At 41.2% G+C, this 23770-nt stretch overlaps 1 protein-coding gene across 2 annotated transcripts in view; it reads left to right on the top strand.

The window, feature by feature from the left end:
- The first annotated feature begins 536 nt into the window (after positions 1–536).
- The window catches only part of LOC120902710, a 37995-nt gene continuing 14761 nt past the window's right edge, over positions 537–23770 (top strand). The window contains exons 1-3 of one of the 2 annotated variants that reach the window (XM_040311688.1): positions 537–867; positions 10968–11786; positions 19139–19274. In XM_040311688.1, coding sequence (XP_040167622.1) covers positions 11717–11786; positions 19139–19274 — 206 coding nt within the window. In that variant the 5' untranslated portion in view covers positions 537–867; positions 10968–11716. Of the gene's footprint in view, positions 1508–10967; positions 11787–19138; positions 19275–23770 lie in introns of both variants that reach the window. The other variant, XM_040311689.1, reaches the window with a different exon arrangement.

Below are 23770 nucleotides of genomic sequence, written 5' to 3'. Positions count from 1 at the left end.
TGACTCCGGAAACTATCACACCTACCAAGACAACTCGAATACGGATAATTAAAGCCCTAGCCCTATCCACACACCCACCGCACAAATCACACGATGAGCGAAATTTCACTATGAGATGCGTCGTTTTTGTTCCAACATATTCGCTGCCACCTCCGCTCTGCAAAAGCGTGACAATTTTAGACAGCCATCAAGGGGACGCTTACCGCACGCTTACCACACACTTTTCCGTGCTAAGAACAAAAACAAAACATGTTCCATGAGCTTGGCATCCAGTTTCACTGTGAAGGGGAAGCACCATTTCCACGAGTATGGCACGAAGAGTAAGGATGCTGGCACGGATGCGGACGACGACACGCAGCACGAGGGCGAAATGCGCGGTCATGTTGAAATAGGTTCGGCACGACACGAGCGTGCCACCATAACAATCCATCCGAACCGGTTCCCGAGACTACGCAGCGTTGCACGCGCTTACCACTGATACCGAAGGGCTTGCTCCGAAGCATTGTCGTTCGGTTCCGGCGAGCATTGAACGGCGTGCAGGGTTCAGTCGTTTTCAGAGCTCTCGTGCGAGCGGCCGTTGAGCTGGAAAACCATCCCAGAGTGGTCGTTTTGTGTTATCGCGTTCGCCACCGTTGTCCAAAACGTAGAGAAAACGTTCTCGATCCTTGTTGGCGGGAAAGTGTTCCACGTGCGCCACGTGTACGTTGTGTGGGCGAGGAGTTTGAACGGTTGCAATCGTTTGGAAGTAAAAAGGTATAGTGTTTCTTTGAATAGTGTCGGAGATTCGGAAGTCAAGTTTATACTTTCCAACGAAACGAAATTCAAAGCCTCGCACAAAAAAATCATCGCAGCGATCGTGAAGGAAAGGTAATATCATATGAGCGTCGTTTAAGGTGCTTCTGGTAGTGCTAATTTATCCACGGTTCAAGTGCGCCTAGTTCAAAGTAAGCAAGTCAGTAGAAAGCAGAGCAATATCCTTAATTGGTCGTTTCCACCATTAGCCCGCAATAAATCCCTGCAACAACCAGTGCCGAACGTAATTAGGTGAACGCTTTCGGGCAAGTGCTTGTGCTTGCAAAAGTCCCGAGGCAAGCAGGAAACATCCAATTCAGTGTAGATTCCCGTTTCGCATGTGAGGACATTATCCGCCAGCCCCGACTACGATTAGTATCCATAACGAACTGACGACCCCCCTATCGATGGTGCAAGATATCGTTCTCTCTCCCACGACACAAAAGGAATTGTTCACCCGCTAGTGCGCAGAAAGACCGGTAGGAAGTGATTATCATTTGCAACCAGTGTGGTTGTTGAATGAGTTTCTTGTTGGGTCCACATGTACTCGACTGTGACGCTACTTAAGGTTCACCTTGGGGAGCAATTCTTTGACGCGTCGGTAGACCGGTACTTCGTGGAAAGAAATTAGTCCAGTGGCTCTCCGTTTAGTTCGATCGATCACTGTGCAACCTTGATCGCTCGGCTGGCAAAGGGACCGGTTCGCCCGTTACAGGTACGTAAACGCGTGTGCATCGAGTAATGCCACACCGTTCCCTCGATGGCCTTGTACGAGGGTGACAGCGATCACTGACACTTGGTAGAATGCAGCTGCCCAAGTTGTTGCTTTTGTGGTCTTTCTTTCACTCGTGCACGTATGATCGAGTATGGTTCGATTGCAGAAGCAATAACGCAAATAGCTGCTTGATTGGTTTAACGCGGGCAAAGCGTCATGTTCGAGGTGCATCGAACTATTTATGGAACTGCAACATCTTTTTACTCGTTGCACTTGTGTCTTGCGAACGGTTAGCTTTGGATATGTGTGCCAGCAAATAGAACTTCATTGGATTGGATGTAGGTTGAATTACAATTTAAAGCTATCTGGCGATCATTGATCAATGTGATCATGATAGGTTGTAAGATGAATTTTTAATATTTTTACAGTATAATGTTTTTAATCAATAAATATTTATTAGAATCAAACAAAGAATCTATTTTAGCTTTATATTTTTATACCAGAAATACATAATTGTATTTAATTTTGAAGAAGATTTCATTTCTTTTATCTTTTTGAAGAAGATATCTTTTTTTTCGTTTAAAGATCTTACAAATACATTGATCATTGATCATTGATTTCTTTTTTTGAGGATCTTCTATATAAAATAATATTGATATAAACGTTTCAACCAGTATCGAAGATAATATTACAAATAAAATGTTGCAATTTATTGATTTTGTTTTGCTCTGTCGGTCAAAATATTTTAAATGCTCACGATTTTCTTGAATGGCAATTTGCGATACTCTTTAATTAATCGCCTTAATTTGGTTAATTACTAAAATAATCTCATGTGCCATCCCACATCAGCTCTTTCTACCTGGCGACACACTTTAAATAATGACCAAAAGTGTAGCTGGCAATCATACTCGCTCGTGCTCGTGAGAACGCTTCGAGCATTTTAGACTTTTTAGAAGAGAAGCGTGGCATCAATCGGAAAATTGATGCCGCTTTGCTTGGAGCCCTCCAACCGGTAACAAAGAGTTGAAAAGTGTACTTGCTAAAGTTTGGTGACTTTGCCTGGTTCAAGTGGAACATGACGATGCAACCAAGGGAGAAGAGGTGGCCTGGTGTTGATCAATTAACTAGAGATTTTGGTGCCACTCGGTGTTTGAAAACTTCCAATGATAACTTACGTACCGTATTGAGTCGATTTAGTTCTTGCTGCAGACGTGCCTTCATCGAAACACTCCGGATCGTTTGCTCTCAGCGCAGACAAATCACACCGTTCCGTTTGCCTTTAATTAAACCACCACCGTTCAGTGGCCAAAATGGCCAACGGAGCCCCGGAAAATACGATTTGCATTCGCGAAAGACCATCGTGTGCTGGTGGCGTGTTTTTTCGCCTACACTTTTGGTCCGATTGTTTACCTTCCAATTGCGATATAACGGAACCCCGGCTTTTGGCGCTCTATTGACACACAAACAGCTGCCCGAAGCATTGAGAAGTTCGCGTATTCACTGCCGGATGTCAGCCCAAGAGAGGATGAGATTTAATTGAATCAGTCATTCTGCCCATGGCGATGTTCATCTTTTTCTCCGATCCGTGAGCTGAGAGATGCACAGTTCCTCACTGTGCCATCTATTATGGAGTTGATAAAACCATCGCGCTCACACTACACCAGACACACTGATGCTATAAAAGCAAAATGAATTATCTAAAAAACGCTGACCTAGGTGATTTGCACTTCCTAGAGAGCGATGCAACCGGATGCATCGCCTGTCAACTCTCTGAGCACCGAAGGGACAAGATATGACACCATCAAGCTGGACGGGGTAAGGGACTAGCCAGCATTTTCAATGGCGTTTGCTTAGCCGAAGTAGTGAAACAAATAAAAAGAAAAAGGAAGTCAAAATCCGGGTACAAAAAAGAATGAGAGCATGAGAGACTGTGAGCATGCTTTTTCAATCTCCATATGCAATCAAGCTAGTGCATAACACAAACTGTTGTGCCTCGGTCTCCTTCACCATTTCTTTTTTGGTGAATCCGTGTGAAACGCTCTTTCCTCTATTTTTTTTGCAATTTAGTCTGCATTACATTCAACTTTATGGCTCACAGCGTCAATTGCAATGTAAAAAGATGGTAAACCTTGAGAAGCGTTCGAAAAGCTGGTTGGTATTTGTAACGGTTTTACACACTCCGATCGAGAATGATAGGATCAGGGTTGAAGATTACCGAACCAAGCAGCCACACTTATGCTTGGCAGAAGGCAGGCTTCTCATATCAAGAAGCGCATCAGTTGCACATCAGTGAAAAGTGCAACGGAAACACACACGTCCAACACGTTCGTTGAATTTGGATTTGGAGCGATATTTTACAGCTGGCCACTTGTGTTCCAGTTGCTTTCAATGGACTGGTCGGTTGGCTTTGGATTCGCTCAACCGAAAACCAGCCGGTAGTTGGTAAGGACAAGACAAGCAGAAGAGAGAAAAAGAGCAAAATCATATCGAGAAAATCCGATTCAATTGGGCGAGAGATCAGCGCAACCGTATTTGGTAGAACATCGTTGTGCATAGCTTATTGTAAGCTCCGCAACATGGCGCTTCCACAAGTAGTGTAACCATGTCGATGCAACCTATACCATGCATATTGTTTCAGTGCTGTAAAGAGTATATCATAGCGTTCGCTTGCGTTTTCTATTTTGAATATTCTCCTTATGTCTAAACCTGGGACTTAAAATTTTCATAAAAATATAACAATGATTGATCTTAAAAAAGTCTCGAGAATTGTCGGTACAATCAATGTAATATCGATATGATATTATCACTGCTTTGTTTGTTACAACGAATTGTCATTTTAAGCAGCATGTAATTATTCGAAAATAGTTAATTCTAATTCAAATCAGGGATTATAATGACACGTAAGGGGCTTTATGTAAAGCACCATGAAATACAGTCAATTTAACAAGAAACTTATACACACGCTATGATAACACGGTTCAATCAATTGTTGCTCGAACCAATAGAAAAGAGCCTACAGCCTACCCTACATGATAATTTGTTTCACCATCGCCATCCTTGTACCAATCGCACCAGTTCTCGGAAATGATGCTTTCCCATCCACATAACATTACTCCACGCTAATAATAATTACTGTCTGTGTGTTGTTGTTGCTGCGGCTGATGTTGCTACTGATGTTGTTCGTATGTTTGTCTGCTTATGGAAAGCTTCGAAAAGAGCAGGAAAAGTACAATGCATCAAAATCCCCGCTTCCGTCTGCTTGATAAGATACACAATTACAAAACGAACAGCGTAGGTGCCTCGTTTACGAATTCATTTATCAGAATGAATATTAATTGCTTCATTCGCCGACGCACCTTCGCTCCAAACCAAATCCTTCCCATCGAGCAGTGAAACCCCCTTTTTCATGGGCAATTTGTGAAGCCAAGCACAATAAGGGAAAGATATGTTGTTGCATCATGTTGTTTCACTGTTTTTTCGACAGAAGATAAATACAGTTTAAACATTCGGTTTTGGTTGGTCAGCAGGTCAGAAAGTCGTGATAGAATGGGACGAATGAAAAATGGCAATGAAAAACATGGACACTTTTCCGGTGGCAGAGGTCATTTTACAACATTTTTAACCTTGGGCTGTTGTGTGACTGTCCCAATTACTGTTCACAGGATCAGCCAATTGATACCGGTGGTAGAGGCAGCGTCGGTGGATCGATGCAAAATGTTTGATTAAACAGTTTTCCATTTATCGTGGCTGATTCCTCCATTACACACAAATGAGTGATACGAATTTCCATCTGATTTCAATGTTCCATCTGTTGCTGATTGAAATTAAAATAAGGAACAACCATGTTTTTTTTATAAAATAAACTCATAACCTCATAACATAACCGAGCGAGACGATTTTTACTCAGAATGATTTGATCAATACCATGGAATTGCTACATGTTTTTAATTTCATAGTATATTTAAGCAAATTCATGAGCAGTTTTATGACAGGCGTTTTCTTATGATAAATGGCTTCGCATTACTGCTTAATTTCTGTACTGCCTTGTAAGTGAAATAAGTATTGTAATACTTTTGTTATAATTAGTTTCACTGGCAACTTCGCGCTTCTCAGCAAGCAAAACTCAAGCATAATTTCAGGATGGAAAGAAAAGTGTCAAGCTTACACAAACTTCGAAAGTTCTGCTCTTAGCAACGGTTCAGCAGTCCTTTGCGTCACGTTTCTATCCTTCTTATCGTTTTTAATCTCAATATGGCGCTTTATTCTTGTGCATCTGGTAGTCCCTTCTCCTTTTTCTTGGTGCTGACTCACGTGGCGAACGCAGCTGTTTCTCTTCACTGTGTCTAGTGCGAAAATTGAAAATTAAAACCAACGTTCAACTAATATCATTAAATTATAATCATACTCCTGTGATTGGTCAAGAAGGCACAAGAACTATGGGATAGAAAATTCAAACCAAACTAATAGAAAAGATCGCCAAAAACAGAACTGTAAAATGAATAAACTTTCTTGTGTTGTATCACACGACTTTTTGATAATATTTTGCATTCATTTACATTTTACATTTACAATTTTACAATATCTGTGATTTCTTCACGAGTAAAAGATTTTTTATATTTCACACCCATTCCACTTCACACCAATTGTCGACCACTCGTCCGATGTGGAATAGTCCATTGGCAATCCCGTAATGGATGGTTAGAAGAGTAATCACAAGAATGCTGCCCTATTCGCAACCACAACTGTGATGATACGCAGAATAAACGAGGTGGACTTTCCCGTCCAGTTTGCGGGAATTAAATTATAACTTTATTTGTCTTTCTCTTCCCATTATCTCATAAAACTCATCTGAGTTTTTTTGTGCTCGTGTTACTGCTCGTTGTACGACTACCAATTTGAATCTAACCAATTGCCATCTGTTAAATGGTGGAAAGTATCTTTTACTCGACTTAACGACGAAGGAATGACAAATAATTTTTACATCGAGAAAAATGAAACCGCACGAAGTTGGGTTAACATTCGTATCTTTTCCACTCACCCTGAAGCTGGGATGGAGCAAAATGAGCAAAATTGGAAGTGTAATTTAATACAAAAAATTGAAATAGCGACAGAGAAAAAAAGGTTTTTGTTAAGTGAATCACACAAATTCGGGTCTCTACCATCTGTGTTACTGAAGAATTGAAATTAGTAAATGAGTTTCAACCTTTTCCTTTGTGATTGTGGTTATAGTAGAGCAGAGAGGTTCGTCAAATTATGAAAGGTGTAAGGAATACATAAAAAGAGCAAGATATAGAACGTAGTTACTAGGGGAAAGGATGATCCGCTGATTCATTAAAGATCAAGTATCAACTAAATGCAGTTGTTAATTCATTCAACATTCCTTGATTCCAAACTACGTTCTAATAACTGTTAAACTTGAAACTTCTCTAGAAAGTCCACGTGACATCTCTTAATATATGAACTAAAAAAAAATGTTTCCTTTTCTCAAAGTACCGATGAGTTTCTTTTATTGTTCAAGCACTCCATAATTCTATACCTCCTGTTTCGTTGCCACCCTAGGTGAAGTATTTTCCCATACACTTTCGTAAGTTACTTCCCTTTTCTCGTAAGCGTGCTAACCATAACATTCGGTGCCAAAATAACCACAAACTTCACCGACAAACTACCACGAAACATTGAAACTTTACGATCAGCAAAGGCACCACCGAGCGATGTTGAGACGTTCGTGTAGTTTCTCAGGGAATTAGCGCCAAGACACGGTAGTGTTAATACTACAACTACTTCTATTTATGCTTCCCATGCCAGACGCAAACAGAACGCTTGGGGTAGCAAAGACAATGAACCTGAACCTGTAAAACCCTCAGCCATCCGAACACTTCCACACGATCCGCGAGCTTTGAACTTGGGAAGATGCAGTGACTGCAGAAAACTTTCTCGTGCGAAACTGTTGTACCCAAGCACTCCAGAAAAAGCAAGTGTTTCTCACTCATGGCAAAAGAAGGATAAGATTTAATTGGTTTACTTTACACCGGCCCTAGTGAGCTTCAATCTTGTGTTATTGAAAACACGATATGGTAGCTTCGCTGAATCTTCTAGGCTGGTTGGCTATTTTCCCGTCCGTGTGTGGTGTATTGTGAAAGATGTGATTGGTCTGTGGTTTACAAAAATTGATTGTGGTGAGATAAATAAAAATATCAAGTTGAATATCCATTGATTTATACACCATTATTGTTGAGAATTGCAAACAAAAATAAGACCAACCGAAAAAACAACAAGACAGTAAAAAGAAAGGATCAAAGACCCTTTTCAAACGTACAAGACATTTCAGTACCTTTAAGTTCAATAGTTTTACATGATTTTTCTTGGTTTGTTCAAAACAGATCAATAATTGACATCGTAGCATGTATTCTGACAGGCTCAAAGATTTCATTAAACAAGTTTTTTCTTTCAATACATTTTTGAGACATTTTATTGACAAAGACATCGCAAAGCCCCAGAAGATAGCACAGCTTAACTTCCTGACAGTTCATTAAAGCACAAGTATCAGTTTCTAAAGAACGCAACCTTACAATCATGCAACTTTTGCTTCTCCCTACCCAAAAAAGGGAACTTCATTTTAAGCCACCTCGGCATTTCAGCGCTTTCCCATGGATGAAGTTTCAATTTATTATGAATAAAATTAAATCAGTACACTGTGTATCGACAACTTCTTCCCCGTTCGCTTGATTTGTACAGCCCGATTCGATAGCTTGTCAAAAAGAATTCCCCCAGTCTGCTCTGAACGCTGAGAGAGCTGTGGGTATTGTTTTACCAAACTTCTTCCACAGCTAAACGACGTTATCAGAAAGTCTTTTTTTCAATAGTTACCAATAGTTTGCAGTGAGAAGAAGATATCTAGCAAAGTTGCTCATACCTAGACCCGCTATCGGTGTCTTCCGATGCGCAAGAGAATAGCTTTATTGACAAAACGGATGTATTAAGCCGAGCTGAGAAGGCTTAATGAAGGTGCACCGTTTGCGTTGTGCATTCTAGCGTCCCTTCCTTCCGTGGTATATCCTCATCGGTCGACCGCCATACAGCCGATACAACTTCGCGACGTTACAAAAATGAATGGTAGTTAGAATGGATGGCGGGAAAGAGCAAACTTCTTCGATCCCCTTCATTAACTGGGAAAGTTTGCCGAACGAGCTGTCTTTAAATTTCCCAACTACGGAGCAGAACAGCACGCCGGAAACAATGGCCTGTGAACAACAGGAGCCCAGCACACGGAACGTCCGTCCCCTTGAGTTCGCTTGAACTTTATAATGAAGGGCTAAAGTTTGGTCAAATGTTTGTCATTTAAGCATAATAGTTTAGTTTTATTTTTGACAACCACTCATTAGCCAGGCGTAGGCAACCCCAACTCGTAGCGATCCGGCATGCCTTTATCACCATCATTGGTTATAGAGCACGACCCGTTGCCGGGAATCACAAAACCACATGCTAAACGCCACCATCATTGCGTGGCATGAGCGACCAAAGTTCAAATGAACGTTTCGGTGGTATTCGATTTGAAAGGGTCGGGAACGTTCCAAGATGAAGACAACCAAACAAACAAAAAACATATGCTGTTGGTTTCCATTATCAGGTGACTTCTTTGGCACCGGGAACGACTCATCTCGCCGTGGATTGAATCGGGCCAATTTGCTGCCGTACTGGTTTGAACCGAACGGTTGTTACCGTCCGCTGATAGAATGGCCGGAATGGCGCGCCCACAATCATGCTGACCCGGGCCGGCTGGCCACATCTGAGGTGATTAATTATGATGCTTCATCAAGTGGGCAGCGCCTGATAGTCGAAACAAAGAGGCAAAAGTCTTGCTACGTTCCGGATTGGCCGAATCCGGAACGGCATGGTCAGCTGAGTGGAGTTGTTCTAGAAAATAAATCATGGCAACAAAAGCACCACTGCACGAAATTGATATTAGGCTACGCAAAGTGAATTAAATTAAATGTGGTCCAATGGTTTTGCTCTAGAATGCTCGGCGTCTGCTTATCAATTGGTGATGTTTCAATCGCACGCGTTTCGCGGAAAAACGCGTTTGCATCTGCGAGCGTTGCGATTAGACTTGCTGTATTTAAAATAAAAAACATACATTCACACATGTTTGTGGAGTGAAATTACGTATTAGTGTAAAATAAATCTGGGCCATTGTACCAAGAGTTGGTCTAAGATTTGATGTTGTGTTTTGAGCACTCATGAATCGCGATTTGCGTCATAAGTGTTTCGGGAAAGAAAGTTCAATTCTTAAGCCCCACAATATTGTGATTTTTCAATATTGAAATGAAGAAAATGTAATTTGTAGCTAAATTATGTGATAAAACTCCATTGTGCTCGTGCTGAACTCACTAACTGGAATGAGAAAGCTTATAAGTTTGAGCACACTATTTTACCCATTTTTATACAATAAATAACATTGAAAGTACGGACACTTACTGAAATTTAATACATTTTATTTTTTGGTGTTTAACTTCCTTAAAAAGTAACAATATACTCACTCGTTCTCCAACTGTCTTGATGATTTATGTTATTTCATTCGTGAAATTTATAAGAAAACTTTCCTACCGCAACCGGTACGGAAAGCAAAGAAAACGAAGGCCACGTAAACGGTTCCCAGGGTCAAAGTTGTTTTGCGGGTTATGAAGTGTCACACACAGACACACATACTCACTCTACTTGCAAGAGAAAAAAAATGCCCTCGGGCAAGCAATATGCATTAGATTGGGCAAGGCGAATATGGGATACAGAAAGTTACGCCGAGAGGGCGTAAATTGAAGATGTTTGAAGTTTCCGATGGTTATAATGAACACCAACAAGAAGGGGAAGCAAAAAAAAAATAAATGTTTCCACCATTTCTTCAGAATTTTAGAGCAAAAGAGCCTCGGGCAAAAGTTTTCTTGTCACGGAAAGGAATAGAGAAAAAATGTTAAAAATGAATGCCTAAATGTTTATGGGGCCGTTTATTACAAGTGTCATCGTTTTGTTCGGTCTTTTTGCGTTCACTGCTGACTGCCAGACGAAAGTGCGTGTCGTTGTAAAGGTCGGTTCATCAAAGCGCTTTCTAACTTTGTCATTTCAATTATCTGTGCCCATCTTTGTACCAGCTTGGGGCAACAAATACTAAATACGAAACGAACGAGTTGTCACAGCTTGGCTTGGAACTTTGCAAGCCGGATGGATGTACCTTTGTGTCACTAAAAGCTTATCAAAATAGCCAACAGAAACTTTTCCATTGCGCGGGAAGAAGACAGCGACAGCGACACAAAAGTCACCTAAAATAATAGCAATAAAAAATCATAAAGCAAATAAACCATTTTCTCTTGTAAACCACCCGCAAGACGCATTCGTATCGTATAATTCAAACATGATTTTTACCTTGACCATTTTTTTCATCCTGCCTTTCTCACCCTCGGCTCAACAGGTTACAACAAGGCGTCAACAAACAATAAACATCCTGCGGCACTGCTTGGATTGTTGACTTTCTCTCACGTTCGTACATGCTCACGGGAAACGAGCATCAAAAGCAAACGACCTGTCCCACCAACCTGTCGGGGTGAAATACATTACGGCTAGGTGGCGGAGACGACCAAGCAGGGGAAAAAATAAGCCTCTCTTCTAACCAATCCAACCCCAAAGGCTACCGAAAAACTCCCAAAAGAAAGGAAAGGGAAGAGAAAAGAACGACTCGGAGCACGAGACTTCCCACAGTGACAATATGCTCCTGGCGGTGACGAGTACGACCGAAAAACCTCAACGCAAGTAGACGCTACGAAAAGTTTTCGCCCTTCCTCCCAGCGACGCTAGGGAAAGGAGAAGGCCAAACGCGTGGGAACGAAAGTACGAAGGCGTTCGTGCATAAGGTCGAGCTGTGGACGGACTCAGCAGCGAGCAGAGAAAAATAACGTTCTTTTGCTGCACATATGCACACATACACGCGGCGAAACGGGGTCAAAGGGCAAGTGAAAGCGTAGCGTAACCTTTTCCACCAAAGATTGACCGAGAAGTTAAACGAAGCAGAACAAAGCGGGAATTAAATTTGAACAGCTTTTTCTTCAACGCAAGCAAGCAAAACAAAAAGACACATACAGTGAAGTAATACACATACACGGCTGAAGTTAAAAATCCTCCGTACAGGACACACACAGGGAGACGACAGATTCATCACACAGAATGAGGATTAGGCGGAGCGTGAATATTAGCAACGGCAGTGTCTTTCATCTGGCCCTCGTCACCATGGCAGGTAAGTACTGCTCAGGGATGGGAGCTTACGAGAAGGTGTTATTTTTTAGCTGGCTGTACCATGGTTTTACTTTTGTATATAGAGCCATGAATGTTCACGGTTTCGAAAGAAATCCTTTCTTTTATAGAGGTGAGAAAAGGGAATTGGTTTATACAGTGCACATGATCGCACAGATCAACATTGTCTCGTTACACAGTGTTGTATTACTGCCTGTCTTTAAGAATGCATTGAACTGATTTTAACACCATATCAAGTTGGTGTAACACAAAGCAAATATGTGGTTTTGATTAAAAAATCAACAAGACAGTGTCAAATCATGAGGCAAAAGGTTCGACTAAGCGCCTCAAGGTATGCAATTTGAAGAATATCCGTTCCTCCATGGATTTAACAAGGTATTTTTTGTTACATTATGTTACAAATGTTATATTTTTGTTACAAATTATGTTGATGTTTTAAAAACAATTAAAATTTATGTTATGAAAAATTCTACCAGAAAAACTATTAGTGGAATGACATGTTTTGGTCATTAATACCTAATTCCAATCCACAAAAGAAATCGCGAATGAGGTCAATAGTATCTATACAAACAAATAAAAACGCAATAAAGCAGAGGTCTGCAAAGGCCGGCCAACAGACATTCACCGAGTTTTTTCATGAGGAATCAGTTATCAATTTGTCTGACATAGCTTGTTCGTTATGCACTTTGATCATTACCAAATGTACTTTTTCATAATTTATTGCCCGTTAAGGCTTTTGTTCCTCACAAAAATGTTCGCATTCTCTTGACCCGCGGCTCTCCGTGATTTACAAATTTGGCCTTTACCTGAAAAGTTTGCCGACCGCTGCACTGAAGAAAAACACATTAAATTGCCTACATTTAGGCGCGAAATCAAGTAGGAAGCCGAGAAAATAAATAGGAAAAATATTGTTTGCTCTTGCTTAAAATGCTATTACCTATGCACAGTTGATTGATAAACATGATAAAGCAGTGTAATGATGATTGTGAAGATGATACAAAACATTAGTATTAGTGTAGTCAACTTCCCTTGAAATTGAATAGATGTTCGGAATTGTAAAAAATCATAAATATTTCCAAGCATTTTTACAAGTCTTGCAATTCTGGTTTGATTTTTTTAACAAAATTCACTTTAATTTGTCATAAACCCAGTAACATTTAAAACAATAATACACGCATATAAATATTGTAATCCTTTAAAATTAAATTAATTTTGGGTTCACAATACCCCAAGGATAAATCATTCAAACTGCAACTAACCTTGTTCTCAGTATGATTTGTTTTGCTGTTTTCTCCGATCAGCTAAATCGCATAACCTCAAGTGGAAAATACACTTTAAGAGAATGCATTAGTAACGCCACCCAAAAAAAAATTCCAAAAAAGTAAGCACAGTGAAACCCAAATATAAGTATCCCCACTCACAATAGCACACATTCCTGTCGGTGCTTCGTGCTTTGTGTGTGAAATATTCTGCCACACAGAAACGCAAACACCAGCAACGGTGAAAGTGCTGCTATTTTCTACTGCTGCTATCGCCGCAGCTCTCCACCGCATCACAGAACGGTGCACCATTATCCGTTCATTGAACACGGGGCGGTTTCGGTTGGCTAGTGCATCGTGGTGCCCCGGAGCATACTTCCGGTGTTCGTAACCCTGCTTATCTCACCTCCCCGGGGGGCGATTTCGGCAACATTACATTTATTTACATGTCCTGGGAGTTTCGGCGTGGAGAGTGTAAGGTTTCGGCGGGTTGTAAAAACCTTAAAGCTGGCAATACGCGGAAGGGCATCCCACCCTACCCTAGGTCAGTTTCGCCAGTGTTTGGTTAGGGTCAGTAGCATATTGCCAAAATGCAAGTGCATGTCGAATTGGAGAGTGGAGGAAGGATCTGCTAACGAAAAACCAACATTCGATTGCAGCAGCAAAACAGACCACATCGCTGAAGAGGGCAAGCACAGTGTGCGGGTGATGCTTAACGAATTTCTCTTCCCGCTTCAACCAAGCTGTGCCCGAAAGCTTCACATACGTGTGTGTGTGTGTGTGTGTATGAGAGAGAGAGAGAGAAAGAGTGAGTTTGTGCTTTCGATTTACAGGCAACGAACTGCTAATCGGATGATCGAGAACGTGTATAAAAGGGGTATACCAATACAAATTCCAGCATCCCAATTTAGGCCCTGTGGCCACAAACTCATCAAACGATCGTGGGACACTACCGCGGATTCACACACATACACATATAAAGCGTCTACGGAGTGGTTGGTAACAAAATCAATTAAAACGAAGCCGCGTACTGTGCCGATGGCTGCGAGGTCGAAATTGTGTGGCGCTTTTCGTGTGTCCACTGGAACGTGCCATAAAGCAATCATACTTACAGGGAATTGCAATTGCCACAATGTTCGCCGTATTTCAATTTCGAGAGTGCGTGTCGGGAGAAAATAGATAACTCGATAACGGAATAATTTGGGACCATTTTGCTGATTTCATTTGTTACAGTAATTTGTTAAATTTAATATTATGTTTGGTGGTGTTTTGCTTCTAGGAATTCCACTTGGATTGATACTATATTGATTCACATTTTACAAATAATGTTTCTATTATCCACAGTGTACTAACAGTTACACCATGACTTTGCAAAGCATGAAAATTGATTTTCCTCAAACAAATTTGCCTGATATGTCTATACATACCATCATGGAGCATTTCACCAATAATAATTGCCAATTATTTGAGGTAGTGTTGTATACATGTACATTTTAAGTTTTATTAATTTAGAGTATGAAAAACATGGTTCGAGACATCTTTATTGACGGTGTGGAAATAAAAACTCTCGCTGTGTGATAGTGAGCAACCAGGTTAATTTGCTTTTATAAATTTCTCTTTAATTTGTTAGCGGAAATTTTCAACAAAGTAGGATAAAACCTGCGAAACAACATTTTCATTGTGTTTTAAGCTTATCGAGAATGATTATTGACCCAAATGCCTCTTGCTTGCCTTACCATATTCTGTCTCAAAAATTTTAATCATTTTCCCATCCAATCTGAATGGTTAAAACCAATCAAGCATAGCATGTTAACCAGCAGCACAAAACTGATACCTATGCTGTGAATGGTTGGAACATTGGTGCGAGCACATATCACGGCACCATAAACATGACCCTTAATACTCGAACTTGAACAGGTTGACCATGACACCCGCGTCATTCCCTTTTTCTCCCCCCCCCCCCTGTTGTTTTCCAATCGGACCGTTTCATCATTATGAAGACCCGTGTGCATGTTCTTTTCGGTCCTGCAGCTCGTTATTCATTAATGATTTCATCTGTTGTTAAATAATCAAATAAAATTTAAAACAAAAGACTCTCTGCACTATACGTTTCCCTTTGGGAAACACGCGATGAAGTGGAAAGGTAGAGTACAAGGAAGAAGGGAATAGTTGGGGACAATTATGGCTGACGGGAAGGCCGAGGCCCTCATTTGTTATTGCAGTGTCGAGGGAATCGGGGGAAGATAAAATGCCGAATACAACCCACCGAACCAATCACCCACAAACTACGTGACCGACCACTGCAAAAAGCGCACCTATATAGTGCAATTGTGATTCCAATATTTTCCACCCAGCTTACCGACCACTTCCTCTCTATTCCTTCAGTGCACCCGAGGAAGCGGTGGAGCGTTAAAACTGCGTACACCGTATCGAATATGACTATAAACAGCACCAGCAGCACAATAGCAACCCGCGTATACATGAGAGGCATGCGGACAGTCGATGCGAACAGTAAAAAGAACTCTCTGCTGCACATTTAATTAAAATTCACCGGAGCTCGGGCTCCACTCCGAATCTGAACCAAGAGAAGAAAACAAAAAAATTTACTGCTGAAAAAACTAGAGAGAGGAAGTTGCAGTGAATCGATCATACCGTTTCCCGGGACTGCTCGGCGCACTCACTAGCTTCATTTAACTACAAGCCAACCACAGTCAAACTAATAAACATGGAAAGATATGAAACAAAGGATAAAACTCAAAGAGATTGGGTGATAGTTTTTGACCACATGTACGATGAGACTGACGATGAGGGTGATGTGAAGAGAGCGTACAAAGAGGGAACAACGCTGAGAGTGATCGACATAGAAAAAAAATAAACAAAATTATGAAAAAACAAAGTTAGTCCATAGTCATTAGTTTTTTTTTTTTTTACTTTGTGAATCTAGTTCATTAGAGGGATTTTAATTAAAGCAGTGAACATTTATTTGATTATACTTTGTTGTGAATATTTTACTATATTTTTTCGTGTTCAACTGTTTTTTTATGATTCTTAATGAAGTGGATTTTCGTTGATCAAATTTGTCGTTAAATTGTATATTTAGTCACTTCAGGTCTGGATGCATATGCATATTTATCTTAAAATTAAAAAGTATCTGTGTGCATAGCTCGAAAAATATATTTTGTTTAAAAGCCTGTTTTCAAAAGGAATTCCTTGAACTATAGGATTACAATACACCCAAGTTACAACACACCCAAGTCAAGTTTGTACAATTTAATAATCACTCAGGACTAAACGCATTCTATTGCATATGCCTTGTTTTGTTGTTTGTGTGTAAAATATATCTTATGTTCGTGAAAATTCAACTTATTCATAAAAATTAACGTATTCGTTGGTAGGAGATTGACGTTCATTTTAGTTCTCGATTATCCTCTTCAACTACACCACTCTACATTGAAACATCTCTTGTCATATATTTTGCTAATGTTTTGTATCTCTCTTACTCAGTCGATAGTATCTACTTATATGAGTGGTAACAATAGCACAAGTGCATCCGTTCAGTCCCAAAAACCCATGCACACGAACAATTTATGTGCGTTACAAGCAGTTTTGTGCTTTGTACGGTTCTGGGAATAAAGTCCCATGTGAGTGTGTGCGCGGGGAGTAGGAGTAGTTGTAATTAAAATCGTTGTGAACGGTATGGTTCCGGAAAATCCACCTTATGAACAAATGACTGAACCTATCTACCTGTTTCCGTTCGATATATCATGCAAAAAGCGTGAACTCATGCTCATCAAGCAACCGAACGCTGCACGATGCAGTAGTACGGTGCATGGCTGACACACGGATTGCAGTTCATAATCTTCCGGTAATTAGTCGCACCGTGACAACAATGTTCGGCTTACCGACACGGACGCACTCCCGGAAGCGTACACTCGGTTGAACGTACCACCGTAGCCCTTGCCTAAGCCTAAGCCTCGATCGGAACTGGAACGAGTGCGTTGGTTGCACGAAAAATCAATAGATAATTAAATAAATTAATTTATTTTCCATCAACGGGGTAGGCTCCAAAATCGCGTTGTCTATCTAGAGTGACCTGGATGGCTCCCTAAGGTATACGCGTACGTTCCATTGAAACGGAAGAGCGCTGATTCGAGAGGCACTTGAAAATGTTGGCATAGAAACGTGATGTACGTAAAAAGGTTCATGAGATTGTGTGTAGCTTTTGGCGATGAATAATGAGACACTAGTTGAATGCAGTTGGTACAAATAATAATGGTTATGTTACGGTTAACGAGCTGAAAAAGACACGGTGAACTTTTGCACGATCGGTAATCCGACAATCCAGTTCCTACGAGTTAGGTTGTGTATCAAATCTCGTTCATACCGCACCAGAGTATAATAACTACAGAGCTACGTGGTAAAATATGTTTACTCCTATCGCAAAGATCTAAATTTTTATATCACAACTTACATTTCCTATTGACAATGATAAAAACATCCAACTATCTTCGGTATGCATGTTACTATCTGTAGGTCATTCGCTGTGGCAATAAACCAGAAAAAGCTTATCTCCTCTCGTGCGGTTAGCGAGCTAATTTTCTCGCGCAACAATCTAAAATCGATCGAAATTGTGTTTCCGTTGCAAAATCTCATTTCAATGCCATTCCTGCAAATACCCTTTTAACACTTCCTCTCAAAATCACATCGACCATGCTTAATAAGCACTTATCAATTGCGTATGTGAGTTGTGGAAATGTATGTGTTCGTGAGTACAAAAACCATTTCATTCTAAGCTCAAGCGTATTAAATTTTAGTTTGAAATCAATTACCCTATCCCACGGGAATTTGACTTCGTGGAATGCATGGTGCAAAGTAGGGATTTTGGGACGATAATTATTATAAGCCATAAGCGTTGAGCTTGGGGTTTTAAGAAAAAGGCAACATGAGGGTAGAATCCTGGATAGCCTCAGGGAGGAATTATATTATAGCTATTAGATAGTTGTACGAGATAACGCAGAAAACTATCTTCTCGTTTCTAGACATCGTTCCCTTTCTCTGAGCGCAAACGTGTTTGAGATGGACTTAATTGAGATGTTCTTCTGTGTATACCTTTCTCGTCCCTTTCCCAGATTTGCTCAGTGCTTGGGATAGATTGATTGAAATGGCGTTACTAAAATATAGAAGAGATTAGTCGATGTAGAGTGCCGTAGTAAATTTGCAGCTCACATGCATCGCAAGCAGAGGACCAGACTCCAAACTAATAGGATCTGACGTCATGCTCGTTGACCTGTAATCAATCTAAAAATGAGATAGTAATTTCATGAGGAAAGTTATTGAACTTAGTAGAAACTGGTTTTATTGTGAAATAAGGATATTGTGAAAAATAATGCCTGAGTCAAAATACCAGACATACGCATAGCTTTAGGCTCTACTATGAACGGCGACGGAGTTAGACAAATGAGGCCAAAGTATTTGAAGCCTTTGCAAAATAATAAATAACTTCGTAAAGTCTTCACAAAGATATATTCAGCAACACGATTCAAAATCCCGCCCGATGTAGCTACGCTTAACAAATGGCAGATTTTAGTCGATGAGATTAATTTCACACTAAAAAGCTCCTGCTCCATAATGCTCCAGTTTGGCCGAAACCAAACATGCACCGTAAAGGATGCACCGAAAGAGTGAACCAAATTCGCTTACTAAGCCACTGGACGATTAACCTATCAATGTTAACGGTTGATCGGAATCGCCATCGGAGACTCTTTTAGCTTGGAATGTCACACGGTCTCACGAGCGTGACTGCAGAAAACTGACCGTGCGAGCATGAAAGTGCTGAGAGTTTGGGGCCTTAGCTTTTTGGTCATCAGTTTTGCTGCAGCTTCATTGATTGCGTGACTTGGGCAACGTTGTGGCACACAGGACCCTATCATGATTGAAATTGTCCTAATCGCCCTTACACGTACCACTGAACGAGACTCCCTGCTTGTACCAACCATGCCTTGATGCATCCATGCACGTTCTTCAGCTCCACTCTAACCGTTCTCTTTTTTCTTCAAATTATTTCATGTCCCTGTAGCGCTCGTGCGACAAGTTATCACGGAGGACTGTGGACAGGAGGAGCTGGTACAGTGCACAAGACCGCTGCAGGTCCTATCGGCCACATCGGAGCTGTCCTTCGTTACCAAGAAGGAGGAGCTGGATAAACTTTGCCCGTGAGTATTACCCGCTTGTACCATTCAACCAACCAACCAACCAACCAACCAACCAACCAACCAACCAAACCATCGTCCTTCTGTTCTGTGTGGTGTACCCGACATCATCACCATGCCTGGCATCATCTTCCGCAATATATTCATTGAATCTAGCAGCTCGTTTTGGCTTACCCATTCCGAGGTCGGTGTCGTCGGTCAATTTTAGCCGCTGAGCGTAATCACGTCCCCTTTCTCACGTACAGCCGAGATTTTTCGCTACCATTTGGTATTGATTTCATGCCTGAACGTTCGGTGAGAGGTTGGTAAAGGTGGACGCTCACATGACCCCTTGTAACATCATCGGCTGATGGACAATCGGTGCACCGAAGTTTTCGGTTTCTCTCTTATTAACCTCGGACACCCTGATCCTTGATCGGGAAGGAATTTAATGCTAAAGAGAGGGATTAGTATCTACTGATGCAATGTAATCACTTTTACGCTCTGTTGCTAAACGAAATGGGATAGATAAGTTGACTTTATCAAGAAGATTACGGTGTGATTTTATTGATATGGAGCTTAAATGGAGCAGATACTGTATCCAAGGTAAACTCCTGGCTATTCATTTGCTACGAAAACGAACTCTTTGAAGCTGGTCGGGACATGATGCAACAGTACACGCTTAATACGCGTGTCGAAGGTATGAGTAAAACTTCCTTGTTCAGCGCCTAAAGGCAAACAATATGGTTTAGAACAAGTCCACTTGATTTGTTCAACATATTATGTTTCGATTTTTGTCTCTAGAAAGTAAAAATACATCTCATCAGAATCACCAAATTATTGTAATGATTGTTAGTATTGTGCTTTGCATTTGAGAAGCAGTTTTTGAAGGTTTTTTTTTATTTGCTAGTTATTAACAAGATAAATGAAAACATGAAGCGAGCCATATGTTCCGCTAATAGGAGATCGTAGCTCACCGTATAGTCCAGCGCTGTCCCATTCCCATAGCAAAACCACACAACGATCCGGTCGGATGCAGTTGAAGTTCTGAGGAAACCACATGTGCTATACATGTTGGTGTCTGTTGCCATCCAGCCACTTCACTTCATTTTGCATTCGCCACTCTATTTCCACCGGAAACAGCTGTGTGAAAGTTTGCCGGAAAAGTCCGTCCTACCGGTCGTCGGGAAACCCCAATCCAACCGCCACCGGAACAACAAAACGGTTGGGCCGATGTACGAAACCAACAACCCAATCCGCCGTTAGGGGTTGACCGGATGGGGCAAACAACACCGGATCGAGTCGCAGAAAGTTAACTCTACGAGGTAAAGGGGTCGAACGGGAAAGCGTCAAACTATTTTCGGGGTTGTCGTCGAGTTCATTCCCATTCTCACGTGCTCTTTACTATCCCACACTTCGGCACAGTGTCGTGAGATTATTCCAGACTCGAACTAGGCGAATAATTAGAAGTGAGAAACTTTTCTAATTTAACGTTTTAACACATTTCCGTTAGACAACGTGAGGTTCGCTCAAGGAGGCGGCAGTTCCCAACGTTAGCTGACTGCATATTCGACTGCGCTCTCGGAGCTAAGGTTTAGATTGCAAAAGGTTGACAAGTGTGCATCGTCGTATGAAGGGCCACCTTCGGATATCCACCTCAAGCGACCGGATTGTATGTCACCATCGTCTCTTACTGAAAATTCTCTCAAACTATTCAAAACAACGACAGAGACGACGACTGTCAAATCTCACCAGGTCTTGCTGTTGACACGAGAATTAGTCCCATTGGCTGAGAAATGAGCTATGCGATGAGAAAAGTTTGAGGTAACACTGGCGAGTTTGACTTCAAATTTACCCTTTCATTGTGAATGCCAAAAGCTGTCAAAAGAAATCCAATTTCGTCGATGCGTCTGGCATTGGTCTGGCTGATGCTGGTGGCTATAAAGACTACGAATAGTGTCTGAGATTTACTATTAATGTTTTCTGCGGAGCGATCATGTATCTTAACTGTTCCTGCGTATCAAATTTCTCACAATAATAGCAAAATAAAAGTTAACAATATCTTTTGTACACATTGCGAATTGTGTCGCTTTTTAATTACAGATTGAGCTCTTCGGTTGAAGTCAAATTGCTTTCCGTGTTTGTATTTCTAACAATTGATAACTATTTCATTATTGGAAATAACTCTCCCACTCAATACACTCACATCAAACATACGTGTTCGTTGCCACAGTTGACTGGTTTTCTCCTGCTGAGCTCTTGATGAGTGATATTAATAATAGGTTTCATTGTGCATCGACACCCTCCGATCTCTGCTTTAACCTTATCATACGGATCCAATATCGAATGCACCAGTGAATAAAGAATTCAATATAAGCTCAGTATGACTTTCAAACCAATACGATTCGAATGTTGCATTCTCCAACAGCCAACAAAGTCCTTTAGGATACGCACAATATCGAACCGTATGTTCACCCAGTAATGAACAAGTTTCAAGAATATTGTTCATTCCGAAGCATCCAATTTCAACAGAAATGATATCCTCACAAGGCACAGAAAAATTCAATAAGAAAATACATATCCGCTGGACTGTGCTCTGCCCACTTAGGCCAAGATATTGCAAATAATTCAAACCTAGCTTCAGCAGCAGCACGCCGAGTAGAATTCGTTCTGGGTAGTCCATAGAAAAGAGAATTCAATACTATCGCTTTAAATCTTACCCTCTTATCAGCCTTCTTTTCGAGGTTTGGCAATTTCCTTTCGAATGCCTTTACTAAAAACTCTGTGTGGGGGGTTGAAGATAGCAAAACATTTCTTTGCTCAATTTGACCTCTCGGTGTAGCCTCGGTTTACCAACGGTGGACGATTTCCAAGAAGGAACATTCCTCAAAGGATGACGACGTTCGCGGTGCATCGCAGTCGCTGTTACAACGAAACTATTACTATTTGCACTGTACAAATAAAACATGTGCTTCAAACATAAATAAACATTACAGAACCATTTGTACACGACCGTTTACTCCGAGGGACAGTCCCAGAGCTATGAACGATTGTGGAAATCAACTCGAGACCACAGTTTCGTCAGAAGATGGGTTCGAAGACCCCGACACAAGATTGCATCTGTCCGTTTTTGCAATAGGTAAGCCCGTACATCCATTTGGACAGTGGGATACACTTTTCCGCACGCACGGCCCAACTTAGTCATCTGCCAAAAAGTTCACATATCAAATCAGATGAAATATAAATGAACTAGCAAACCACCTTCCATTGAATGGTACGTTCAAAGGGAAGGAAGAGTTTGAGCCGTGTTGACCCGTGGAAACACCCTCTCGGACAAAATGTGTCCCAGTTTCTGTGTTTACGTGTGCACTGAAGCAACGAATGTAAATACAGACCACATGGACTCGAAGGCCTGCCGTGACGGTCAAAGTCCCCAATGGAAATGTGGCGTAAAGTTCGCTTCAAATCCACCCCAAACAGAGTGGCAACCAAACAGATGTACTTAGTAAATACCAAAAAGCTGAACTGGCTTCATGCTGTGTCACCGGACCTTCAATCGTTACCTTCGTGCAGAGCTTAACCTTCAGGCCTTCGTGGCGATTATGCAGAGCAGAGGGAGAGCAAATCGACTTAAGCAAATACACTGACCATTCCTTATGCTTTTCACTTCCACGGTGCACCGTTGCGTCTGGGAAAGGATACAGTTGTTATCGTAACAAAGTGACCGGAAATGGAGAAAACGGGAGTGAGATAAAGCTGGATGCAAGAGCCCCATTCATTGGGGATAGTAACGAGGAAGTGTATATATTGTAAAGTTCTAGCAAAGAACATCCTACTCTCTCAAAGCCTCAAACCGTCCCTTGCCCAGTGATGTCATCGTTCAACCAATGTCAGCAAGGCAAATGTGACAGAACCTATGTCCTGTGTGGGGCATCGTTGGAGACGTCCGTTTATCGGATTCATTCATGTCACACGTCGTGTCTCAAAAGAGGATGGCCCATTGGCAAAGGTAGAAGTATGGTATGGTCAGTATAAAGGATTGCAAAGAAAAACGAAGGATTAATCTTTCACAACGCTTTTGTGGGAAGTTTTTGGGCAAGACAGAGAACATGGTCCATGTAATGGCTGGATCTTCGAACCGGTTGGAAAGGTTCAACTTGAGGTGGAAACTCCGATAGCTTTTACTCCGAAAGAAGCAAGTAACGTGAGGTGTGAAATTGAACACGGTTCCACAAACAAACACACTCAATTACACACCCGAATAGTTGCCACTCTATTGGCACGGTGGACGGAGAGGACTTTGAATTTAGATGAGCGGAGGAGCTTAGTTGCTTAGTGAAAGAGATTGAAGATAGAAAGCATGTTGGTTCTGTCGGTTATGTTAGATCGCGATGTATTCAATGGAATTGTATTGATAATGTATGCCGGTTATTTCTCTATCGGACGGATGGCATTGCAAGAGAATTGATTTTTATGAATGTTCCATGCTTCGAAAGAGTATTGTGGAAATAGTTGTTAAT

This window comes from Anopheles arabiensis, chromosome 3, assembly GCF_016920715.1.
Source record: "Anopheles arabiensis isolate DONGOLA chromosome 3, AaraD3, whole genome shotgun sequence".
Classification (NCBI taxonomy): Eukaryota; Metazoa; Arthropoda; class Insecta; order Diptera; family Culicidae; genus Anopheles; species Anopheles arabiensis.
The sequence above is the reverse complement of the archived record's forward strand: the minus strand, read 5'-3'. Positions and strand labels throughout refer to the sequence as shown.